Below are 23,272 nucleotides of genomic sequence, written 5' to 3'. Positions count from 1 at the left end.
CGGGGATATTGTAATTTCTATGCAACGTCAAGTACAGGAGGACTAAAAACAAATTTAAATTTTCCTAAGAAAAGATGAGGGTTTATTTTTTACCAGGTTCTAGGGATATATCACTACTTTTTCATAACAAGCAAGGAAATCCCAGAAAGGCTGACACTGTTTTTTATTTCAGAATTTATTAGTACAGATTTGTAGGATTGAAAACTGATAGCTTCTAACTACTGCACAATATAATCTAAGAAAAATACTTATTACATTATATTTCAGGTTTAATCCTCCAGATTCTGATCTTCAAAAGTTAATTTTGCTGCAATGAAACCAAACTTTCTGAAACAACGCACGCACAGTCAGTGAGGAATGTGACTAAAGAATACTATACAAAAAGCTAATCTGTATCAAAAGATATTAAGAGATTAAATAACCCATCTTTTCCAAAGTAACTTGTTCTAATGTTTCATTGTCCTCACTCTTAAAATAGTGCTTTTTAGTTCACATGTGAATTTGTATGGTTTTATTTTCTCAGTTTTGATTCTTATGCTATCCTTTATGTTTTACTATTCACATACTTTTAGAGTAGCAATTTTCTATTCAATAAATAATGGTGTTGACTAGTACCGAATCTAGTGCTGCTGCCCGAAAAATGTCGGTAGGAAAATCTCCATCCAATGATGATTCTCCATTGACAGTAATACCTTTGAACATCTATCAGTCAGCTTGTGTAAATTTGAAATCCATGTGATTAACTACCATCCTAAAACACTGCTTTTATTGTGAATTCCATAGAGTACCATACAGGATGTTCCATAAAAGTCTGTGCTGCTACCTTTATAAAATAAACATAACATTCCTTCAAAAGATTAAAAAAAGTTTCATGACAGAGATGTGGTCTGTGAAAAAATTCTGACTGGCATTAATTACCCTCTTTCTTCTAAATCCTGTTTAAATCAATTATCACTTTCCTTTATTTTATCTTGGTTTATTATAAAAATTAATCAAACTACAGTTACACAGGTCATTGCAATTCTCCGCTGTAATGCCGATTAAATTTTAACACTCTTTTAGCTTCTGGAACGCCCTTAGTCTCCATATTTCAGTACAGGTAGCTCATTGAGCCTTCCGTTCAGTTTTGGTACTCTGGAATCTGTTGCCTTACGGGATCTAGAGACTCTACAGAACAACTACTTCAGCTTTCATCTTCTTCAGTTCCCTCATAGAACGCCATAGCTCTTTAATAACTTCCAATTACAGACTTTGTGCAATCTTAAAAACTTAATGTTTATGTAGCAAGATGACAAAATCACCTATATAGTCTTCTCTAATTTTTATGATTTCTTATTAGTTAATATGAAAAATGTTAGTCGTGGTAAAAACTAATACAAAATTCATCTGCTCCTTTAAACTGACTGCATTTTTTAGGATGTTAATCTGAGACTGTCATTTTAAGAGGTAAATCACCAAAGCACCAAATTCTTAACAGTTAACACTGAATAAGATCAGAAGTTTCTAGTCTCTTTCCTCCGGTATATCTTTAGAAGAGCTATAATTAAAAAGAAAAAATCAGGTGCTAATTTCCACTAACCATTTCCTAGTTCTATGCAAGAAAAATTACCTTACTACCAAATTTCTAATCACAGTTCACTAAAACATAACAAATAAGGAGGTTCTATCTATCTATGCCTTTGAAAGTGCATTTTGGAGCTAAAACACACACACAAAGAAACAATAACTGGTTCTACTGGTCTGAAGGAGATTTCTACTTTCAAAAGGTGCATGAAGTTCTAGCACAGAAAATAAGTAGATGTCCACTACTTTAAAACACCCATCAAATTACTACCAACAGAGCTAAGATGCACTTGCATTGAATCAAATCTTATGGACCTGCCATTCTGAAGACTATATAAAGAACAATCAATGTACATATAACTTCTCTAAAATAAATGATCCTTTTACTTCAGTACTTAGATCAAACTGAATAGCCATCTCATTTACTGTTTGCCCTAATTTCAAAATGTTTATGAACAGAGTAAATGTATCCACTGAAAAATATGTCCCAAAACCGTTCTGTGGATATTCAAATTCTAAACTCCGAGCAAATGTACTGGATAATCAAACCCCAATCTATCCTAATTGACTATACAGGCCAAAATTGGTCAGGCCTTAACATCCAGCATCTATCTAAATCTAGTCACGTTATCAAGCACCAAATTAAGAAATGCACTAGGCCCTGAGTATCCCTCTGACTGTAGATGTGTCAGTATTGCTGAGAATCAGCCTGCACAGAAGCAGAAATTCAGAGCTTTTTTTTTTTTACGCCAGCAGTGTAGAAGCCCAGGTTTCACAGTTGACACGGCTTCCTCAAACGCAGGACTGCTGGTGCTAGGCCTTTTCTTATTTTCTTAGGCCGTTTTCCCCAGTCTGAGGGAGGAGACTGAAGCTAAGTATCTATTCAAGCCCTAATAACTTATCAGAAACATAGAATGAAAGATATCACAACGATGTATTGAAGGTGGAGGCAAAAGATGTTGCGTAAGTCTGCTTTACGCAGACTCGTAACTGAAAAATCTTCCATTTTCTGGTTTAGTATCTTGGTTGTATTTGGTGAGTGTCAGATTACAACTATGGCATAAATAACCAAACTAATAAAATCACGGGTCCATGAAGAAATTAAACCCCATTTAGTAGTTCCCTGTAAAAATTGTGTACCAGGCAATGTTTGACCTAACAAGCTAAAGAAGCATGCTAAGGGCCATGTGCACGCCTGTTACACTATAATATACTTACACTACCATATATTTCTCCCTGTATGAATTGAAATATGATGAAAAAAAAAAGTATATCTCCCTGCCTATTTTTATGCTGAGAACATCTGTTATCTGGATTCTGATCGTGGAATAATAATAGCCGAAAAAAATACTAGAATGGATTTACAGCCATATCATTTCTTCTGTAAATTAGCATGAGCAAATGTCCTTAACAGCTTCTCTAGTGAATTTGCTTGCCATACACAATGAAGACTCCATATTCACCCACTCTTGGTTTACTAAGTAAGAAAGCATTAGCAGAAAAATATCAAATTCTCCTGTCTTTGGATATCCCTAGTATATGCTGCTTCTTACCATTTAGTTCACATCTTTGATTTGGCCTTCTAAAATAAAAGGCTAAGACCTTCAGAACTGCTGAATTACCATCAGTTACATTAATGTTCTTGAGAAACAAGTGCAGATCTTGAGCAGATTTTCTTGTGAATAGTAGTTTTAAAAGCTACGAAAACAAAGCAAATTGAATTAATCTTAAGGAGATGTATTACTCTTTGATAAGTCTATTAACAAATATATGACATGGGAATAGTCACAAGGAAAGAGAGATTAGAATGACTTGTTCATGTATGAACATTAAAAAAAAGGTAAAATATTCATTATATAGCTACAGCTCCAATCCTGCACCTTTAAAGAAAAAAAAATAAAATAAAATGCCAACCTAAAGCTGGAACCAAAGATGAACCTTTTTTTAAAAGGAAGGAAAAGTAACCATATATTTTTCCTTAAACTGTATTTTTCTCTTAATCACCATGACTTAAGTAGCAATTGAACATCCAACAGGACATCCATTTGTAATCAAATATTCTGTTTCTCTAAGTATCCGCATGTTGCTAAGAAGCAAAGTTACTGAACAAAATTGATTCTGTTTTACCTCAAACCAGGACATAAGTGCAGCTAAAAATTTGGAGACAGCTACTAAAGAAGGAAATAATTTATAAAAATGAAGCAAACGTTAACTCCTTTCTTTACCTGTATCTTTGAAAAGCTCCTTCATGTTTGAAGTGCTATATAATCAGACTCAGAATTCGTACTAATTTGAAACTACTACATCAATAGTAAATTATGCAAGCTATCAGTTTGTTTTAAAATTAAATACTCTGATGGAGGAGACCCAAGATAGTCTTAAAATGTTAATGCATGATGCAAAAGCAATGATCCAGAGGATGCTCTGGCTAATTAACAAGCTCTAGTCTCAGACTTGGAATGATAATACTGATGAAAACACTGACAAGGATTTCACGAAATTCTAAAAGATCCTTGTTGGGCTTGTGCTCCATACGAAACAGAAGGGGAAGGAACAACATATACCGAAGGAAAAAATCATAAAGACCTGAGCTAATACAGTTAGAAATGTTGATACAGGCAAATATTGTAAGTGTCAACGCAAGTAATCATGCTGCTATAGTTGATACAGGTAGCTCCTCAACTCAAAAGAGGGATATCCAAGGCAGCAGGTCTCATGAAGAAGTGAGGGGCATATCACTACTCTTTTCAGCAAGGACCACACGTCCCTGTCGCTGCAAGCAAGCACTTGCTAATAGTTGCCACCAAGACAGAGGTAGTGCAGTTCTTCCAGGACAACATGAAAACAACATGGATGTGAAGAATTACTCTACCACAGAAGGTTTTCAGGATTTCCAGAAGAATCCTAGGATCTATGTTCATGTTCTCTGAGATTCAGAGACTACTGAAATATTTCTGTATTTTGCTTGGTAGTCCTTCAGCAAAATTAGAATAAGTGGAGGGTATTTTACGCAGTAACAATGGGATTTAGTTAACTTACCTCAGCAGTTAATTACCAAGTACTATGCAGTACTCAATGAAGTAAAAAAATACTTTTAAGAAAAGACTCTATGTCAGAGGTCAGAGAGTATTTGGCAGAAAAAAAGCCAGCTCTGCTGGAAGTCCAGACTTCTGTAGTGACAGTAATCTCTCTCACGTTTTATCTCACTTTTACATCAGTGTGGCTGCGCTAGTCCTCATATAATTCCTCTCAGTGTACATTAGTTTACAGGAAATCAGAATAAGGACCAAAATATTTACACTAAAGCCCAGGGCAAAGTGTGTTCTTTGTGGAGCATAAAAACATTGTCCCAATTAAAGGTCATGCATGAGCTCTCCTTCTTTCACATAGTGTTATAGCTCTCTTTTTAAAAGGTCACAGGTCAGCTGTAAGTTATGTTATAAGAATATTTTGCTTTGCACTACAGGATTACTTACTATAAGCAGTGCTGCACAAGCATCTAACACGAAATCTCTGTGGAAGAACGTATGCCTGCTTTGATGGGGAAGTACAGGATGTCAGAAAGAAGAAAGACTCACAGAACTTAAGATTATTTAGTTACCATTTTCTTTTAAAAGAGGCATTAAATACTAAAGCATCAAGCTCAGATGTCAGCAGACTACTTCGGGAGCCACAGAATGAGCAGATGCTACCAGAAGAGAAGCAAGACTTCTCAGCACAGTAGGCAAAGGTGAATTTTGCTGTCTTAATGATTCTATCTTCATCCTTAGGGGTGCAAAATTCAATTCATGGAGTAAATAAGAAATTTAAAATACAAAGTGAGGATGAGTTCTTCAGGCCATACCTCTGATTAAAACAAATAATCCTTGTACTAGGGGAGAACAATCAACCTCCTGCAGGCACCAAGGGAAGCACTGGCAAAGTGCGACCCTAACATTATCTGCTCCACCATTTGCCTTCTTCCTCTGTGCCTTAAGACAGCCTTATATTTTCATTCGTCTTCAGGACAAACATCTTTCATTCCACAGCAACAGCAATGAAGAAGTGAAAGAGTCTGCCCTGCATTCCCAGACACTGTGTAGACAAATCAAGCTATATGGACAAGTACTGTCCTTGCATTCATGTAATCTGACCCTTTGGGATAATAATAATGCTACTATACCCATTTCATTTTGTAATAAACAGATTTTGAGACTTGTAAAAAAAAATAGAAAAAGAAATTGGGTGTTCATATGGATACTTCTCCTAACTGACACTTCCAGGAACAGTAAAAAAAAAAAAAAACCAAACAAAAAAACCAACAGGGAAGTGTGTATGTGATGCCAGACAGTAAAACACACATGTATGGCATCAATACAAAGATTAAGATGAACACCACATAGAATAATACACTATTATTTTCTTTGTAGAAAAAAAAGTGGTATGGATTTAAGTTGATTACCTAAAAAATACAAGCTGCTATATGCACTTGCCAGAACTGCTGAACTGATCAATTCTGCATATAATCATTTAAAATGCCTGACAGAGAAACCTAATTCGGCTGCCCTGTTACGATTTTAAAAATTGCTTGTTTTGACTACCTGCCACTCAGGATCTCTAGACCATTCTTCTCTCTTCTAAAAGAGATGCTATTACACTTGTTTCCACCATGATAGTTCTTCCTAAGTTAGCACACATAGCCAACACACATCATCTACCTGATCTGGCTTCTGTCTCAACTGCTCATGTGTAGGAGCAAAGACTAAATGAGGAGAAAAATGTGATGTTAAAACCAAGCATTTAAGTATCCCATAAACAGAGTAAAAAGAAAGATGATTAGTACTGCAATTAATTCTAACGGAAGGTAGATGATACTCATTTTACACATTTACATTTGACACAAATGGATTTCTGTCATCACTCACAAGATAACTAGTGTCACCTATCTATCTCTGATTACCTGATACCAAAGACAACATGTTTTTGATGAGCAGATGCCTTCAATAGCTCTGTCAACACAAGCACAATGGTCTTTTCATGGAGAATACAAGCTGTACTTTTTAGTGCTGAAGCAGAAAACTCTGTCATTCTTACAAGGAGAAAAATCAGAAGTCAAGACCCAATTCTTTTCTGTCTTCTAACAGTATAAATCAGGAAAAATATACTTAAATCACTAGGGTTACAGCATTTTATAGAAATATAAGTGAAACTAGAATTTCGTCCTCAAACTTTTCTCAAAACAATGAGACTGAAAAAAACCCCACAAATGCAAACACAAGCCATTTTTGCAGAGTGAGATATGCTCCAGAACTGTGAAACTAATATCTAGAGAATAATATTTTTAAAAAGATCTAAGGATAATCAAAAGGAAAACTGAGATTTACACATGGCTGAGAATTAAAAAAACATTTTACAAAAGAAATTCAGATGAAGAGAGAAGGCATTTGGATGAGACGTGCTGTTCTCAGATTAATTAAACAGTTCATTAAAATGCCTTTGGTTCCAGGTTCACGTGCTAGTCACCTACTTTGGTTTACAAAGACATATTCCAAATACCCTTTGCTCTAAAGAGGCATTAAATCACTGGATAACCAAGCAGAATACTGTTTGTAACAGCAATAGAAGCATACAACAAACAAAAGTGAAATACATTTTTTTCCTGATTAGACTCTCTGTAGAGTCACTTTGACTCTACATATATTTTTCTGCCATTTTAGCTCATTGTAAAATATTAGTGGAGGCGCAATGCGCCTCAAGTGGTAATCTTTGGCAAAACCAGGATATAACAGAGACTTCACTTGCTTGTCTGAGACTTGCCTATTAATTTCAAACACCGAATTTCATACTAACTTTGAGGAAGATGTATCAATTCTCTGAAGCCGATATTCAGTGTATAAGTATATAATTTTCTTTTGTGTAGAATGGTAACTTTTGTTCAATATGTAAAAAGGTTGTTGCAAAAAACAAATAAAGATCACCAGTGGAAGAAAGGGAAAAGAAAGATTAAATCTTCAACTGTGATGACTTCAACAGCTGAAACAAAATTTCCAAATAGTACTGTGACAGAAGACAGGCATAGATCATCTAAGGAAGTTGTAGAATCTTGTAGAGTGGAAGCTGAAGCATATCAGAGCATATCATCCTATTGCAGTAGGATGAGGAGTTGGATCAAGTGATTGCTTCAAATCGTTACCAGTTTTGGTTTTGTATCATCAAAGGTACTTTACATATTCCTTTTTATGTACATTTTACCTAATCACACCTTATGTTTGGAATCTGTAAAATAAAATTCTCATTTCCTTTATAGAAAAAAAACCTTCCAAACCAAGCAAAGTACTTGATGTTTCATTTACAACAATGATCCATTAATTTACAGGGACAAAAAGATTTTATGCGATTTTTTCCCCCCATTTCCCCAGAGCCCCAAAGAAGTATCTACTGCAATATAATTGGTTCCAGAGCACCCTCGATTCTGAACATTCAGTTCCATTTTAGCTGTGCAGGCAACTGTTTTACAAGCTTACTTGAAGATATTTTGTAAATAAGATTTATGATACTTTTGTGGTGTTTGGAGTTAATTAAATATTTTGAGTGACAACTGCAAATAACTACCCCTACTTGTTTTAAATAAAAAATCTAATCATTACACAAAGCTTGATAAGCAGACAAAATGCAGCAAACAAAATGCAAACAATAAAATACTCCATACAAGACAAGCTTTTTTTAAAAAAAAGAATCTAAGATCAAATAAGATGTTTTGTAATTAGCATGAAAGACAGAAATTTAAAAAACATACTACTATGGAGTTTAAAAACATACTACTAGCTACCGTGTCAGCCTTTTCTATACAATATTATATTGTATTTTGTTCATAAGTTATTACTTGGTATATTACAGCTTTATCATTTCAGAGTTAAAATGACCTTAAAGAAATTTTCCTCTCCTCCTAGTGCTAACTTGAAAGTATAAAACAACTTTAAGTATTTTTGTATTAATTTTTTTACATTGCCAAGTAGCCCAAATTACTACTGAATTTCAACCTCCTTAATTTTTTGACAAAATTATGAAATAAAAATGTGCTGAACTTACAGGATTTATAGAGTATACTTGATACTTGTCCATTTCATGACAGAAATTTAAAAGATATTTGAGTATTACTGAGATTTCAGAACAGGTATTTATTCAATAATTATCAATGGTAGAAAATGTGGATAAACAAAAGGCAACTTTTCCACAAATGTTTAGACATATATTTGGACTCCAGATCGTATTAACCAAAATTAGTAGGTGATCTTGAAAATCCTAGGTAGCCAGAATGTAGCAAAATCCCTTCCTTGACTGTCACAGACACTGGTAACGTATGAAGCATCTTGAAGACCATCTAAATCTCTATTCACACAAACCCATGAGCTGTTTATTAATCTTAACACTAAATATTGTTTTTCTTTTCCATTCCCACACAGAATGCAGCAATTCTAGAGAAGTGCTCAAAAGCCTATGGAAAAAAATCAATAGTAATATATTAGAAATTGATACACAGCTTTTTTTAAATCTTTACAACTAAAATTAAATGTGAGCATTCTCATGTTAGAGAAAAAAATTAACACTTTAAAACTGAGAGGAAGCTGTTTTCCAATTTTTTTGGGTGGTGTTTGTTTTGAGAAGATTCCCTCCTTTTTATGCCAAATTTCCTACTGAAGGTAGAACATACAGCCTTCTTCAAGCAATTATAGCATAACATATCTAATCAAGAAGAGAGGCATAATACAAAGTTGAGAAGCTAGCAGCTCTCCTAAATGTTAGAAGGTTCTTCTTGAAAGACAGCCCAAGCATTAAAGTCTTAAAATAAATGACTACAAAACAGGGTTTGAAATCACCTTCAAGGCTCTGTCAAGAGACAAAGGTTTGAACTGTGGGACCTTTTACCTGCCAAAAGAAAGCTTTTTGCAGAAACTTCAAGAAAACTATTTTTTCCTGCATTTTTTCTTTTGCTGACATCACAGATTATCAGCTGTAAATTATTTCTCTGTTATATTCAATGAAGTCACATTCTGTGCGCACTTAAATACAGGAGTAGTAATACCATTGGAATTATGCTTCTTTGACTCATTAAACAAAAATGCATCTCAACTACATTACTGATTAAAACCTCATGAATAATTTGAAAAATACAGAAATTTTTCACATATATTGGCTTGAAATTACTTTTGAAGTTTCCTGGTAATTCAAATTTTCACTGTATGAAGTATTCTGATACCCTCCATTCTAGCCCTGTTTACAGAATCACAGAATCACAGAATTATCAGAGTTGGAAGGGACCTCTAGAGATCATCTAGTCCAACTCCCCTGCTAAAGCAGGATTGCCCAGAGCACATTACTCAGGACTGCATCCAGGCGGGTCTTGAAAATCTCCAGGGAAGGGGACTCCACAACCTCCCTGGGCAGCCTGTGCCAGTGCTCTGTCACCCTCACCGTAAAGAACTGTTTCCGTGTATTTGAACGGAACTTCCTATGTTCTAACTTGTGCCCATTGCCCCTCGTCCTGTCACTTGGAACCAATGAAAAGAGCCTGGCTCCATCCTTCTTCAACCCACCCTTTAGATACTTGTATGCCATAATAAGGTCTCCCCTCAGCCTTCTCTTCTCCAGGCTAAAGAGTCCCAGCTCTCTCAGCCTTTCCTCATAAGGGAGGTGCTCCAAGCCCTTCATCATCTTAGTTGCCCTGAAGTTTAGTAGTTTTTCAAACCAGACAAGACACCACCACCAGAATATTCTGCTGCTGAAGTTAATAGATGAACAGGGCATGCAAAATGAATGAAAAGGGAACCCCTAGAATAGTTCAAGTTGATGCTTGTGATTATTCAAACTTATGAAAGCTTTACATGGATATGGAATACTTTTCCCCCCACTTCTTCCACAATTCTGAATCGCTATATACCCTTCCCATTTTATTTTGCATGCATAGTTTAGCCATCACATACTTTTGGATCTCAAGATTCATTGAAGGCTTTTACTAAGTTCTCACCAACAAAGATACCTAAACTTAAATTTTACCTTTTTATCTTTTTCCTTTGGATGACTGACACTAAACTGGTCAGGTGTTTGTCATGTTTTTTGTTTTGGCTTTTTTTTTCTTCCCAAATTTGGGTAGACTATAGAATAGACACAGAAATTCAATTAACAGCCTTACAAGAACCAGGGTTTTGTTTTCACATTTAAGAAATGTAATTACACCAACACTGAAATTAAAGGGACACTTTGGGTGACAAATTTATGAGGTTAAGATGTAAACATCCCTGTGTACCAAAAGACAGGCATGTAACCAAAACATAACAATCGCCATAATTTTAAGGTGATTTCTAAACCATTCAGATTATAACTTTGTTGTGTAAGTCTATTTTGAATATAATTCCAGCTAATATATAAGTGAACAATCAAGCACTAAACGAAGCCAGCTTATTATGAGGTCAGAAAGTCACGGCCACTGAACTGACACATGCACTGCAACTAGGTTTGCTAAGTGTGTCTGACAGATCCTGCAGGCCACACAGGTGAATCCGAACAGTAAAACACACGTGAGAGCCCTCTATGCATACATAACAAAGGCCCGTGTTGGAAAAGAACTGCCAACCTCAAAATCTACCAGCGTGAGCTGATTCCATGCTGGTTACTATGCCTATTTCCCAGGGGGCTTTGGTCAATGCTTTCTGTCAGTTACTGGCAGATATATTTTTAACTCTTCCTGGGTGAAACAGCTTGGAAAAAAAAAAAACAAAAACCAACAAACAAACCCAATGTTCCCAGGCTTCTACAAATCTATTGTTCTTCCCACTCCTCTAACTTCTCAACATGTGACCTGGCTAGGACCAGATGAAATAGCATACAATTTTATGATAGAATATACCAGTAGATCATTTAAAGTCACAGTGCTTCATAAAATAAACATCTTCATGCTCACCTAAAGAATAATCACACCTAGAAGACATACCGAGATACAGTGAGTAATGCTGTGTCAAAGAGCCCTTTAAAGCTTCTCATTCTCAGATATGAGGTTAGCACAGTTAGAAAGGCCACATCTTACTCCCAAAACCCAAGTATATAATACTTTTGGGCCAGGTTGAATATCTATCACGTTACTTAAAATATTTCACCGTTTCTGTTCTATGACAAATAAATGGTCTGCTTTTCATTATTCAGATGCATATTTTCCACATTGATCTGCGAACTAGAAAGTCTGTTGTGCTGCACAAAATTTTAATTATTTTGGTCACATGCAAAAGTAAGGAACAATTGGCTGAAATTGTTATGAGCCAAATGACATAACATATTTTTATTTCTCCTTTAATTTTAAACTAATGTCTTGTAGATTCTGATTTAAAGAGGCTTGCTTTTTTTCTGATTATTTTACCATACATTTCATTTTTGCACGTGCATTTCTTTTCCATGTGCTACTTGTGTTATACAGCTTATAGCTATTAATCCAATTTCATTCATCAACACAGTTAATAGACTGGAGAAAAACAGTGAGAGAAACTTTTAAATGATTTGTGGTTATGTAGAAAATTTAAAATATCCAGAGCTGTCAATGTATCATCTTTCACAAGAACTAGAAGTTTATTTTTAAACTCTCTACATGAAGGTTTTCTATCACTATGAAATGTCTTTCTGTCATCACAAAGTAGTCAGTTCTGAAGGGAAATAACTAGGAGCAATAAGATGAAATTAAGCAAAGATGTATTTAGACAGAACTGAAGTCAACTTTTCTAATACCATAGTCTGGATAAAGCGTTTGAAGGAAAAAAACAATTACATTACATAGTACAGCTTATTACATTAGACGGTTTTAATCAGATTGAACAATAGAAACCTAGAACCAAAATCATTCCACAGCAGGTAATGAATTACTGGAATCTTGTATACTCCAGCACTACACTTAAAGATAATAAATATCCTGAGTTCCACAATTTTATCTACAATCGTTATCAAAGTTGACATTAACATTTCAAAACAAACAAAAAAACCCTGTTGAAATTATACACCATTTATGCTTTTAGCAGAGGAACTTAATACCATAATTTCATAAAGACAGGGAAGGACAGGGAAGCAGAAAGCTTGATTCATTAGAAACAAAGGACATTTGGCAGATCTCCAATAATATCACAGCATAAAAACTAGTTCACTTGCATTCTTCCTGGCTAAAAAGCTTTTTTTTAGCCCATGGTTAACAGCAATAGTATTTTCATAACATCAAAATGTATGAGTAGGTTTAAATGATTACCCACTGTCTGAATCAGCGTTTACCTATTAAAATTGTTTAATTTGGAGGAAGAGTGAAAAAATACACAACAGTGGACAAAGTAACATTTTATTAAAACAAAAGCATTGTTAGCAGATGCAAAGTACCTGCTGCAACTCCAAAATCAAATCTACCATTAAATGAAACCTTGCTTTTCACACTGGTGAAGCAGCATCTTAATGAATTTAATAGAGCTGGCAACAAAGTATTGTCTATATTAACAGCATATTTTAATGTAGTTATGAATTCCTGAGACAGGAGTTCACAGCATAAACTTCTGATTCTCAAGAGATTTTTTTCAATTTTAACCAAAGTATAAAAAGTAACACCAGCAATCAATTATAACACTAAAAGTAGCAATAGGTAAAGATTCAAAATTCACGTGGAAGCTGTAATCTTCTGTTATATGGCATACAACAAGCAATTCAAATAAGATTTTAATGGGTTTTTTTTCTTCTTTACAACCTACTGACATATGAAACTTGGAGATCCATTATTAAATGCTGAAGGTAAAACAAAATAAATGAGCACACACATAGAAGTTGGAAGAAAAGAATTAATGTTGACATTAATATAAGATTTTTTTTTTAATCACTAAATAATAAGCATCTATACAGAATTTTATCTTCGGTTCTACTTCAAAAAGAAAAAACAATTTTCTGTCAATAACAACACCTTTAAATGTAAAGACGTTTTACACCATTTACTCCATTAATAGAAAGAAATACTGATAAATAGCATGCAACAATAACTGGTTCAGTCATTTTTAATTTCTGATATACAAAGTGCTAAACTCATTCTTTGACAGCTTTAAATGGCTCTTTCCTTAGGAGGAAGAAACAGCAAGTTTTCTTGGGTTCAGCAATAACAGTAGACCTGGAGTCTGATCAGTGGTGGTCATACAATCAGTTAAAAGAAAACAGCAATTAATTTATGTTTCATAATAACTTTTTTACTTATGAAATGTTAATTACAAAAAAATTCATTAATGGCCTTATTTACAAAGAATGAATGCCAGCATCAAACAAACCCAATTTACCAATGACACTCTGCCAACATATGGTGATTCACTAAAAGAGCAAGCGAATTAACAATGATTTTCCTTACAAAATAATAGTAGGCAAAAATATAACTTGGCAGTATTTCCCTCTTGTTAATGTGGACACAAATTAGCATAGTTATATAAAAAAGATTTGAATTAAATATGTCAAGGTCTCAGAAATGTTTGAATTCCTCTTTGCTTGATTAATCCAAATATTTAAATTAGCTTCTTCATGTAATTTGGTGTTTCAACCAGAATCCCACTGAATCCCACTGATAGGCACATAAAATTATTATTTGCAGACTGCTTATGTAGCTCCCTTTTGAAACCTGCAACTAAAATAAAGATGTAATCCCTTTACATAGAACATTTTTAAGAAGTCAAGTGCTTATCCTATTCTCTAACTGACCACCAGATCTCACATAGTAGACAATTCATCAGGTTTGTGATTTTTCTTTTTATTGTTAAATCTACAATGTTCGCACAAGCTACATTTCAGCTTAAACTTCTTCCCTACTTTTCTTATAGTTCCCAGAAATTAGGAAAAAAAAAAAGGGTTTTGAAAGCTGCAGTGATTAGCAAGTGTCGAAAAAGAATAAGAAAAAGAAAAAGAAAAAGAAAAAGAAAAAGAAAAAGAAAAAGAAAAAGAAAAAGAAAAAGAAAAAGAAAAAGAAAAAGAAAAAGAAAAGCCACATATTTACAGCACAGAAAGCAAACACTATTGTATGCATTTGCCTATCTTAGTTTGACATTTCTCCATAGTTCTCGTTAAGCTACGGACCTTGTATCGTTCATAGAGTGCTCCACATGTAGTGTGATTTTTACTTGAGCTTTCTGTTGCAGGACAAACTACAGTTTTTCATTGTCTCCCCTAGAATCCTAACACTGAACCTGGGTAGGCATTTGTCACAAGTATTAATTGCCCATAGGAAAATATTCTTCCTCTGTTTTACTGAGATGAAGTGCCCACAATTTTAGCACAACAGCGAGCATTGAACAAAACCTAACTCTGTCCTTAGTGCAAATGGTGAGCAGATCTTAGCCTCCCTCTCCTCAAAACAGTGTTGCAACACTGTTTAGGAATAGGAAAAAAGAATGCAAGCCAGTCTGTTTTGTTGTGAAGTTTAAAAACAGAAGTATGAGTTTTACCATTGAATCCAAAGGTACAGTGCAGTATCTTCCATGTACCCATAAATTATGGAAAGTTTCTGTCTAACTAAACAAGACCGGTTACTTTCTCTTCTCATTTTAAAATGAATTGATATTATTAATTCTAAATTAGTTTCACCTTCTTTTCTATTCTAACAAACCTATGTCCACAGAATTATTCTTCCAAATTAAACTGATCCTTTTCTCTCCCTGGGCTTTTTAAGCACTTCTTTGCCACCTGCACCTGTTAACAAGAATCTCATGTGAATGAGATTACTCACAATTTCTTCAAGATGAGATGAGCTCCAAAAAGACACATCTTACTCCATTTGAACTATCATAATTTTGAGGTAATCTATAATTACATTGTCTTCTTGGCAAGTGCTGGAAGTAATATCAATATTCTTTATGAGTTGATCAGTCTTCCAGAGAAAATCTAGACACATGGCAAATTGTGAGTACCCATGGGAATGAATGAGGATCTGTGCTGGGCTGTTCCATCACTGTCAATATGCTTGACATGAATTCAGAAATCTAGCCAGCATGCGGAAGCAACATCTTTTTAATATCACAAAGAGTATGACAGTTTCATTAATTACAAATAATATTATGCTACAAAAAATAAAAGCATACAGATTACCTCATGTGCATTTTGTCCTTTTCTTTTTAAATGGGGCTTCGGGGTAAACATGCAGAATGGACACAATCTCAATATTAAAGCCTTAGTATCAAAGAATCAGAGGTGAGATGGAGGGTGCTTATTGGAAGAAAAAAATGAAGTTCTAGTCATGTTTTATTAACTCATTACCTAACTGGTGCAAGGAAGGACTGCTAAGAGAGGCTGTGTCTGTACCACTAGATAGAATACAATTGCTATTACAAGAAAAAATAACAAAATATTACAACATCATCCCCAACCGCACAACAGAAATCAGGTGGAAATAAAAAAAGAGATTTCCTTTGCTTTCTCTTCAAAACAGAGGGCATCACTGCATTACTCTTATTACTATGGTGTTTATTAGAATAAAAGAATCAAATCTTAATGAAGTGATAAATAAAATAAAGAAATTGTCTGCTGTTCAGTTCCAGACAGTTTACAGTTTTCAGATCGCTGCCATGGAACACATTGTGAAGTCAAAGAAACAAAATGAGAAAAAACCCAAACATCTCAAGGACCTAATGTAATAAATTTATTTCTTTAAATGGCAAACACCTGTTTTCATGGAGATCGGACTGCAAACATCAACAGGTTAGCAAAAGGCTAGGAACCTATCAGAATAGTATGTTTTGCAAATACCGCAGTTAAAACTTATAAAAAAATTCCAATTGGCATATACATAACAACTGTAGACTCATATATTTAACATTATGAATATTTTTCCAGAAATTAAAGCCTTTTTTTCCCCTGAAAAGAAATGATTTTCCATTGCATTTTCCACCATACTTACACAGAATAAACCAGATCCTTTGCATGAGGAAGTTACCACCTAATCACTGGGAAGAAGTGGTTAAAACATTGCTAAGGAATAATTTAACTGATATCTTTTACTAACTTAGTTGCACAACTGCCAAGCCAGATCAGTCTTAAACTCCATTTAATTCAAGATGCTACTTTGAGCATCTTTGAGTACCAAATGCTTCAGAGGCAAATCAGTGAAACATTCAAATAACCTAATGAGTATTAGCTTAGCAAATTTTCAGAAAAAAAAATATAAAAAGCATACTTCATAAAAGTCAAATTGAGCTTCATTTTATGCACGCCATTTGAAACTGTTTTTATCATTTAGTATGTACCTTCTATTATTTTCAATTAATTTTAAATATTAATAAATTCAGCAACCTCAGAAATGGCAGTAAGATCACTAGTTTAAAGCCTATGTGCACTTACACCAGCATAACTACAAAATGTTCTGACTGTAGACTAGTTACAAAGGTGTAGCTGAGCACTGACCCTGACATACTTATTCTAGACAGTATTTATTACACTTAGGGTAATAATCTCCCTGTCTGCCATGTTATATCTGGTAAAAATATAGTTTTAAACGTAAATTGAGAAACAGTCTGGAAAAAACAGGTTAGGAAAATAAAAATGTGCTTTGTGCTAAAGAATAAAAAATATGTTACTTTAAAGCTGTCAAAAGGTGAAAAAGATGTAGGGCATGCAAGTATGGTGAGACTTGGTATAATGAGCTGTTGAAATAAGTTATCCTTTCCAACCTCTCAATGCAAATTGTAATTTTTATAATAAAATTTAACCTGCTTACTTAGTAAAAACAATTTTTGAGGTAAAAATTCTTAAACAAAACAACGTCCACCCATAGTTATCTAAAACCAACTGGCATCAAGGGGGTTAACCATGTAACCTTGTAAACCACATGTGAAAGAAAGTATTTTATTTCTAACCTCTGCTGCCAGTTGCTGAAGAGAAGGGGATGCAACAGGGTGTAAAGTTGAGTTGCCTCTGACCGGATTATGGAGGCTAACGTAAGCCACAACATTTCTTTGAAGAACTCTCTTGAGATCCTACAACACAAGCAGAGCAATAGTTATTACTATGCATCGTTATAATTAAGACTTATTTTGTTCTTTCAGTTCCTTCAAGGGAAAAAACGCACCCTACATTTTTGTCCTCTGTGATTCCCTAAGTATTACTTAACTACTACTTCTTACAATATGCTGTTATGAACTTCAAAGGATATCTTGGTGATATTTCTTTATATAGCAGAAGCTATAATTCCATTTCACACATCATGTCACCAAAATGCAAACAGGCCTAGAAGGAATTAAAAATGATTGCACTTGTAATGCCAAAAATGAAAACATTACATACTGTGAAACAACGTGAAGGCTGTTTAAACTTACGCCTAACAGAAGACAAACTTTAAAAGCAATCATTATCAACAGTTAAATTTTTAGAGATCAAATTCAGGTTTGAATTGCCTAACTTTCCCAATGTTTTCATGTTATTATGTTTTAGACTAAATAACTAGTATGTAAGAACTGTTTCAATTATTATCTCTTTTTAAAAAAGATCCCCTTTGCCTTCTCAGTAATGAGTTACTCTTTGCATGAAGTGGCTCTTTATATTGAACAGAAGGGGTGTAACGCAATTACATCTGATGTAAAGCTGACTTGAAGTGGAACTAAACAAATTTTGCTTCCAGACTGGATATTTTCAATTTGATTTTTTCACCCCATCTTGTTTTTGAAGAATAATCATGTTGGAAGTATGAAACTTCAATGAGAGCTAGCCGCTCTTCATGCATGATAAAAAACAATTAACTCTTCATTTTATCTACTGTTTTATTCAGCAGCCATGAACCTCTCTGCTATCTATTCCTTTAATTTATCAACTGAAATCATATAGGATTCAAGAATGCTCTGATGAGGTATTTTCTTTCAGTAAGCTGATTTCCGTTCTGTTGAAAGTAAGAGCCCAAGGAATTGTCTTTGTCAGATTGTATCTAACTCCTTAGCACAAATATGTGAAACGCGAATCAGCACTAGCCATGGAGACACTGAAACGTTTATGTAATTAATGTAAACCGTGGTACAGTTCTCTTCTTTTCATTGAGTGTGCTCTTGATTCAGTTCTCCTCACGCTAAGCCTCTCAATTAAAAATTAGTAACTGTTGAACCCCCAAGAAGGAGAAAAAACACTCTAAGCTACCCCTGGGCCTAGGCCTTTTCTGACGATCCCCCCCCTCCCCTGAACTCTGGCAATGCCCTCTTTTACAGTCCTCTGCTGGATTAGGGAGGGGAATTGGGTCACAAAGGTGCTGTATATGCAACCTTCACAGCTATTGGAACAACTTGCCAACTTATTATCACACATGCTCTGTTCCACAGGAGCTGCCTCTATAGGTGTTTTCACTGCATTTGCTATGGAGTACATGAATGTACACAGACAGATGTCACAAACCAGTCAATGAACCATAATTTCTACGTGGTAATGTCACACTGTCTTCACGCATTCAACAAAATAATCATTGCAACGAGTCCTTCTAAAATTATTTTACCTCTGCCCATTCATATGAACCAATGTTCCCAAACGATGTTCCTCCCCATGAGCAGAAAACAATGGTCCGGTCAGGCCTCCACCCTCTCTTAACCTTCAACATCAAGGCTTGTATAAATGCTGTGATGATAGCAGTGCTACTGGCCCATTCTTGTCCGCCATAAGTATTCAAACTGTTGTGATGACTACCAATGATGATGTATCTGTCTGAAATGTGAAAAAAAAAAAAGGCAGACACGAGAATCTTATTTTTTCTGGATACTAGCATTAGTAGAATTTTAAAAAACCTAAAAGATGAACTGTATTAGTAGTCTGTAATGTCATTAATACAACACAATGCTGTCAACAAAAATTTAAATGATTGTGTGCAAGACAATCATACAATATAAATACATAAAACTGTGAATACTACTTAGAAATAAACTAGAGAAAATAAATGTGTATATACTTTCCTAATTTAATCCCTATGCCCTTGCCTTAATTGTTTGTTTATTACTCTCCCTTCTTATAAATCTAACATACACCGTTTTTACAGTCAGAACTTTGTCATATAGATAATCTAATAAAGTTCCATGCTCACATTAGAGTGTTATGAAAAAACACAAATTAATAACCAGGAAACTTCACATATCTTCAATACATATTAGTGTCCAAAAAAGAAAACAGAAGGTGTGGTAGTACAATGAGAAACATAGAGAAAATACACAAAGTATTAGTACTCCCTCACCTGGAAGACTGTGTTCAGTGCTCACCACCCTATCTCAAAAAAGATATTGCAGAAACAGCAGTTGAGAAGCTGGTAACCAGAATGGTTATATATCAGGACTTAGACTTCCATGTAAGGAGACATTGAAAAGACCTGGATTGCAGGTTTAGAGAGGAGACATGACAGAGGAATAGAGATAATGAATGACACAGAAACCGTAAGTCAGAACTAGCAACTCTGATGATAGTGGAAAAAAGTATTTTATAAAATGAAAAGCAAGAAGTTTCAACCTGAAATAACGAACATGCCTATGTTCCAGAAAAAAACTCACTACTTTTTTTTTTCAGAGAAATTAAATGAAACCTTAATCTCTTAAGGCATAATATATAATCTAAATAATAACTCACAAGTGTAAAGAACCTTATCTTATTCCAAATGGATGAAGTGCTATGAAACAACATGAACAACTAGTGGGACTGACATGTGTCAAGAAGTCTAAGCAGAGTTATGCTGAATGACTTATTAAACTATTAGACCTTCTGTGTGAGATAAATTCACAACCAAAGTCTCTTTGAAGGACTGTTTACTGGTTGTGTTTTGATATTTAGTAAAGTCTCTTTCTGGTCCAGATCTTGACTTTTAAAGGTGTTCTTTCCATATTTCAGGATACCAATAGAGAACAGAAGAATAATTATCAACTGATGCCAGTTCCGCAACAATCTCTGAGTGTCATTTGGGTTCCAAAAAGCGCAAAAAGTTTTGGTTTTATGACAGTATTGTTTCTTTATCCAAGGGATTCATTATTCACTGTTGTCAGTGCACTGGAACGTAACAACACATAGGTGGTAAAATGCCCATATTTTTATTGCTTATAAAATTAAATATCTACTGCTCAGTAATTTTTGCAGTGACTGCTGCCTAGAAAAAAATTTAACTGAACACCAAACACTTTGATTATAAAATCGTTCTCTCTCAAACTGGACTTTTACCAGTTTTGTTCAACAAAATACATGGCAATGTTGTTTTATGAGGAATCAAAAAAGGTTTACAAACAAGGGATCTGTTCCGCACCTGTAAAACAATATTTTTAATCAACTGCTTGGGGGTTGTACAGGTATGTAAATGAAAATTAATTTCTAAAAGCAGACAGGCAAAATGCAAATTTAAGTGTACATAAGAATTTAATGTAAGAAAATGGAATCTAAATCACATAATTTTGTAGCTTGTGTGTTGCACCATGGGATGTTTAATTATAGGTTGCACTGACAGTGAAAAATCATAGGATCTTCAACTGACTTAGTGTTAGGAATTGCGAAAAGAAACGAATGGCCTGACAGGCTTCTAGGTAGCTACAGGAAGTACCACTAACACAGGGTCCGTGCTTGCCCTGTATTAAAATCTCTGTTCAGCCTGTGAACAGCGTATGTGGAAGGGAGTGGAAAGAAACCTTACATAAAATAGTTGAGGACATTTTGATGGAGAAAAAAAGCTACACGCAGCAACTTACTGTAGGAGATGCCAGCTGAATGAACAAGGGTAAAATATAACAGCTGGTGCCTCCTTTGAAATTCTTCATCTTTGCACATCTCTCCCTCTTGAATAGAGGCAACACCCTGAAGCAAATGACTATAGGAAAAGCATAGGAGAAAGGATGGTCATGTTTACAGAGGCAGCAGCTGTCCTTTCTCATAATCATTTGCCGAAGCATGTAGAGAAAGAGCTCGCACAGTAAGAAAAAAGAGAAAGAAAGGACGAGAGATAGAGAAAAAAATCCATCAGGTACTTTTGAAAGTGGTAAGATGGGATAGTGTTCAGGGTAGTGATGGGCTGGACAACGGGGATTTATCATTAGAAAAGAATGACTTTATACTGTCTTCTCTTGTTATACATCCCATTTTCAACTATGTCCAATAGAGCTACAAAATCAGTGTTATGTTTTTCAGGTTTTAAAAGGATACCAACTATCATATGTACTCTGCTTCTAAATCTTTTAATATCTTGGTTGTATTTCAGTTGCTCATTGTTATTCCTCAGATCAAATGTCAAGCAAGATCACCATTACATAGATGTGTTTGCGTGTGGATTAGGAGGCCTCTTCAACCTCGGAGATGCTCTGCAGTCTTTCATTAAGCACTAAAGATAAATTTTGCTTTCTTTCTGCATTTCTGGGAACATAAAGCTGAGTATTTCAGGTGTCTGAAACTAGGAAAACCCCATCAAAATAACAGAGAATCAATGCCATGAAAACACGAAGTATTCGTATCAGTTGAGAGGGAATAGTTATACTATCAACCAGGAAAAGGAGAGAAATAAATGAAGGTTTAACATTGATTCTGTACAAAATGTTATCCGTGGCGCATCACATGCTTAACTAGTGCCTACATGAGAAGCCAGTTGCTATGGCCCTTTTTCAGCAAGACATTTACAGAACAAACTGTTGGCATCTGGGTAGTGCTACCAACTTCACTGGATTACATATCCTTAAATTCTTAAAGTTAAGCATATACTGACATACTTTTAAAAAGTAGCTTCTTATTAAAAACGGAATAATACGATGAAAGAATTCAGGTATAGCGAAGATGAAGAATTTATTAAACAGAAACTGATGCTTGCTTTTTATTATTTATCTTGCTTCTGTTTCACAATTCAGTAGACAGTATGTCTAAACATGGCAGTTTCTACCTTTCAAATTCCGTGACAGCTATTTGCAAAACATTACCAATAGTAGACTAGTAACTTCAAATGCTTGAAGGAAATTAAATCCTTTATTGAAATAAATTCACTGTGCTAATTGTTTTCTACGTTGTTTAAAAAAAAATTGTTCTTGTGACAAGTACAGCATTCAGCATACACAGAACTGTGTCAGTATTTCACTGACAGGAATATACTTAAGTTTTCTCCACCTCCTTCATTCCATCACAAAAAATATGAAATGACTAGCACACCTCCTTAAGGGACTGTAGATAAATTTGCAATGTTTCTTCTGATCCTAATAAAAGAGTATTAATCAAGGTGAATGTGATGATGTTTTGGTGATGACGCCATTTGTACATTAGGATGGTGATGACGCCATTTGTACATTAGGAATTGGACTTTGTACTATGTAAGTAACCAGCAACATTGTTCATTCATGTTGCAGAAACCCTTCAACTTTTCGGCAAATTCACTTGCAGTCAAAATAAGCTTGAAGTGATCTTAATTCCTATGATGCCCTTATTATCATATTATCTACATAAAGAGGGAGGGGGTTTGTGCTTTACGTCACAATTGCACTTAGAATCTTATTAATTCTTAAACATACAGAGCAGTAATTATTATTCATAGACTTGTATAAAACTAGCTTAAAGGCATGACTGTAATACAAAATAAAGCTGCAGCAAGTGTGATTAAGAACTTAGTCACAGATTTTTGTATACTATAATCACATTTCATATTAGATTCTTAACTAAGCCAGAGATTATGCTGCCTTACACCTTGGTTTCAGTGAAACACTTGAATTACGTAGGGAAGTTCTGGACT

At 34.6% G+C, this 23,272-nt stretch overlaps 1 protein-coding gene across 1 annotated transcript in view; it reads right to left on the bottom strand.

Moving 5' to 3' along the window:
• NAALADL2 (N-acetylated alpha-linked acidic dipeptidase like 2) overlaps nt 1-23,272 on the bottom strand; it is a gene marked incomplete at both ends in the record, with an annotated part of 383,945 nt that overhangs the window by 98,863 nt on the left and 261,810 nt on the right. Inside the window, 2 exons of the mRNA XM_082486918.1 lie at nt 17,433-17,552; nt 19,049-19,254. Of these exons, the coding sequence (XP_082343044.1) occupies nt 17,433-17,552; nt 19,049-19,254 (326 nt within the window). The remainder of the gene's footprint in view (nt 1-17,432; nt 17,553-19,048; nt 19,255-23,272) is intronic.

The sequence above is a fragment of the Vanellus vanellus genome (assembly GCF_965231255.1).
Source record: "Vanellus vanellus genome assembly, chromosome: 8".
Taxonomy (NCBI): Eukaryota; Metazoa; Chordata; class Aves; order Charadriiformes; family Charadriidae; genus Vanellus; species Vanellus vanellus.
The sequence above is the reverse complement of the archived record's forward strand: the minus strand, read 5'-3'. Positions and strand labels throughout refer to the sequence as shown.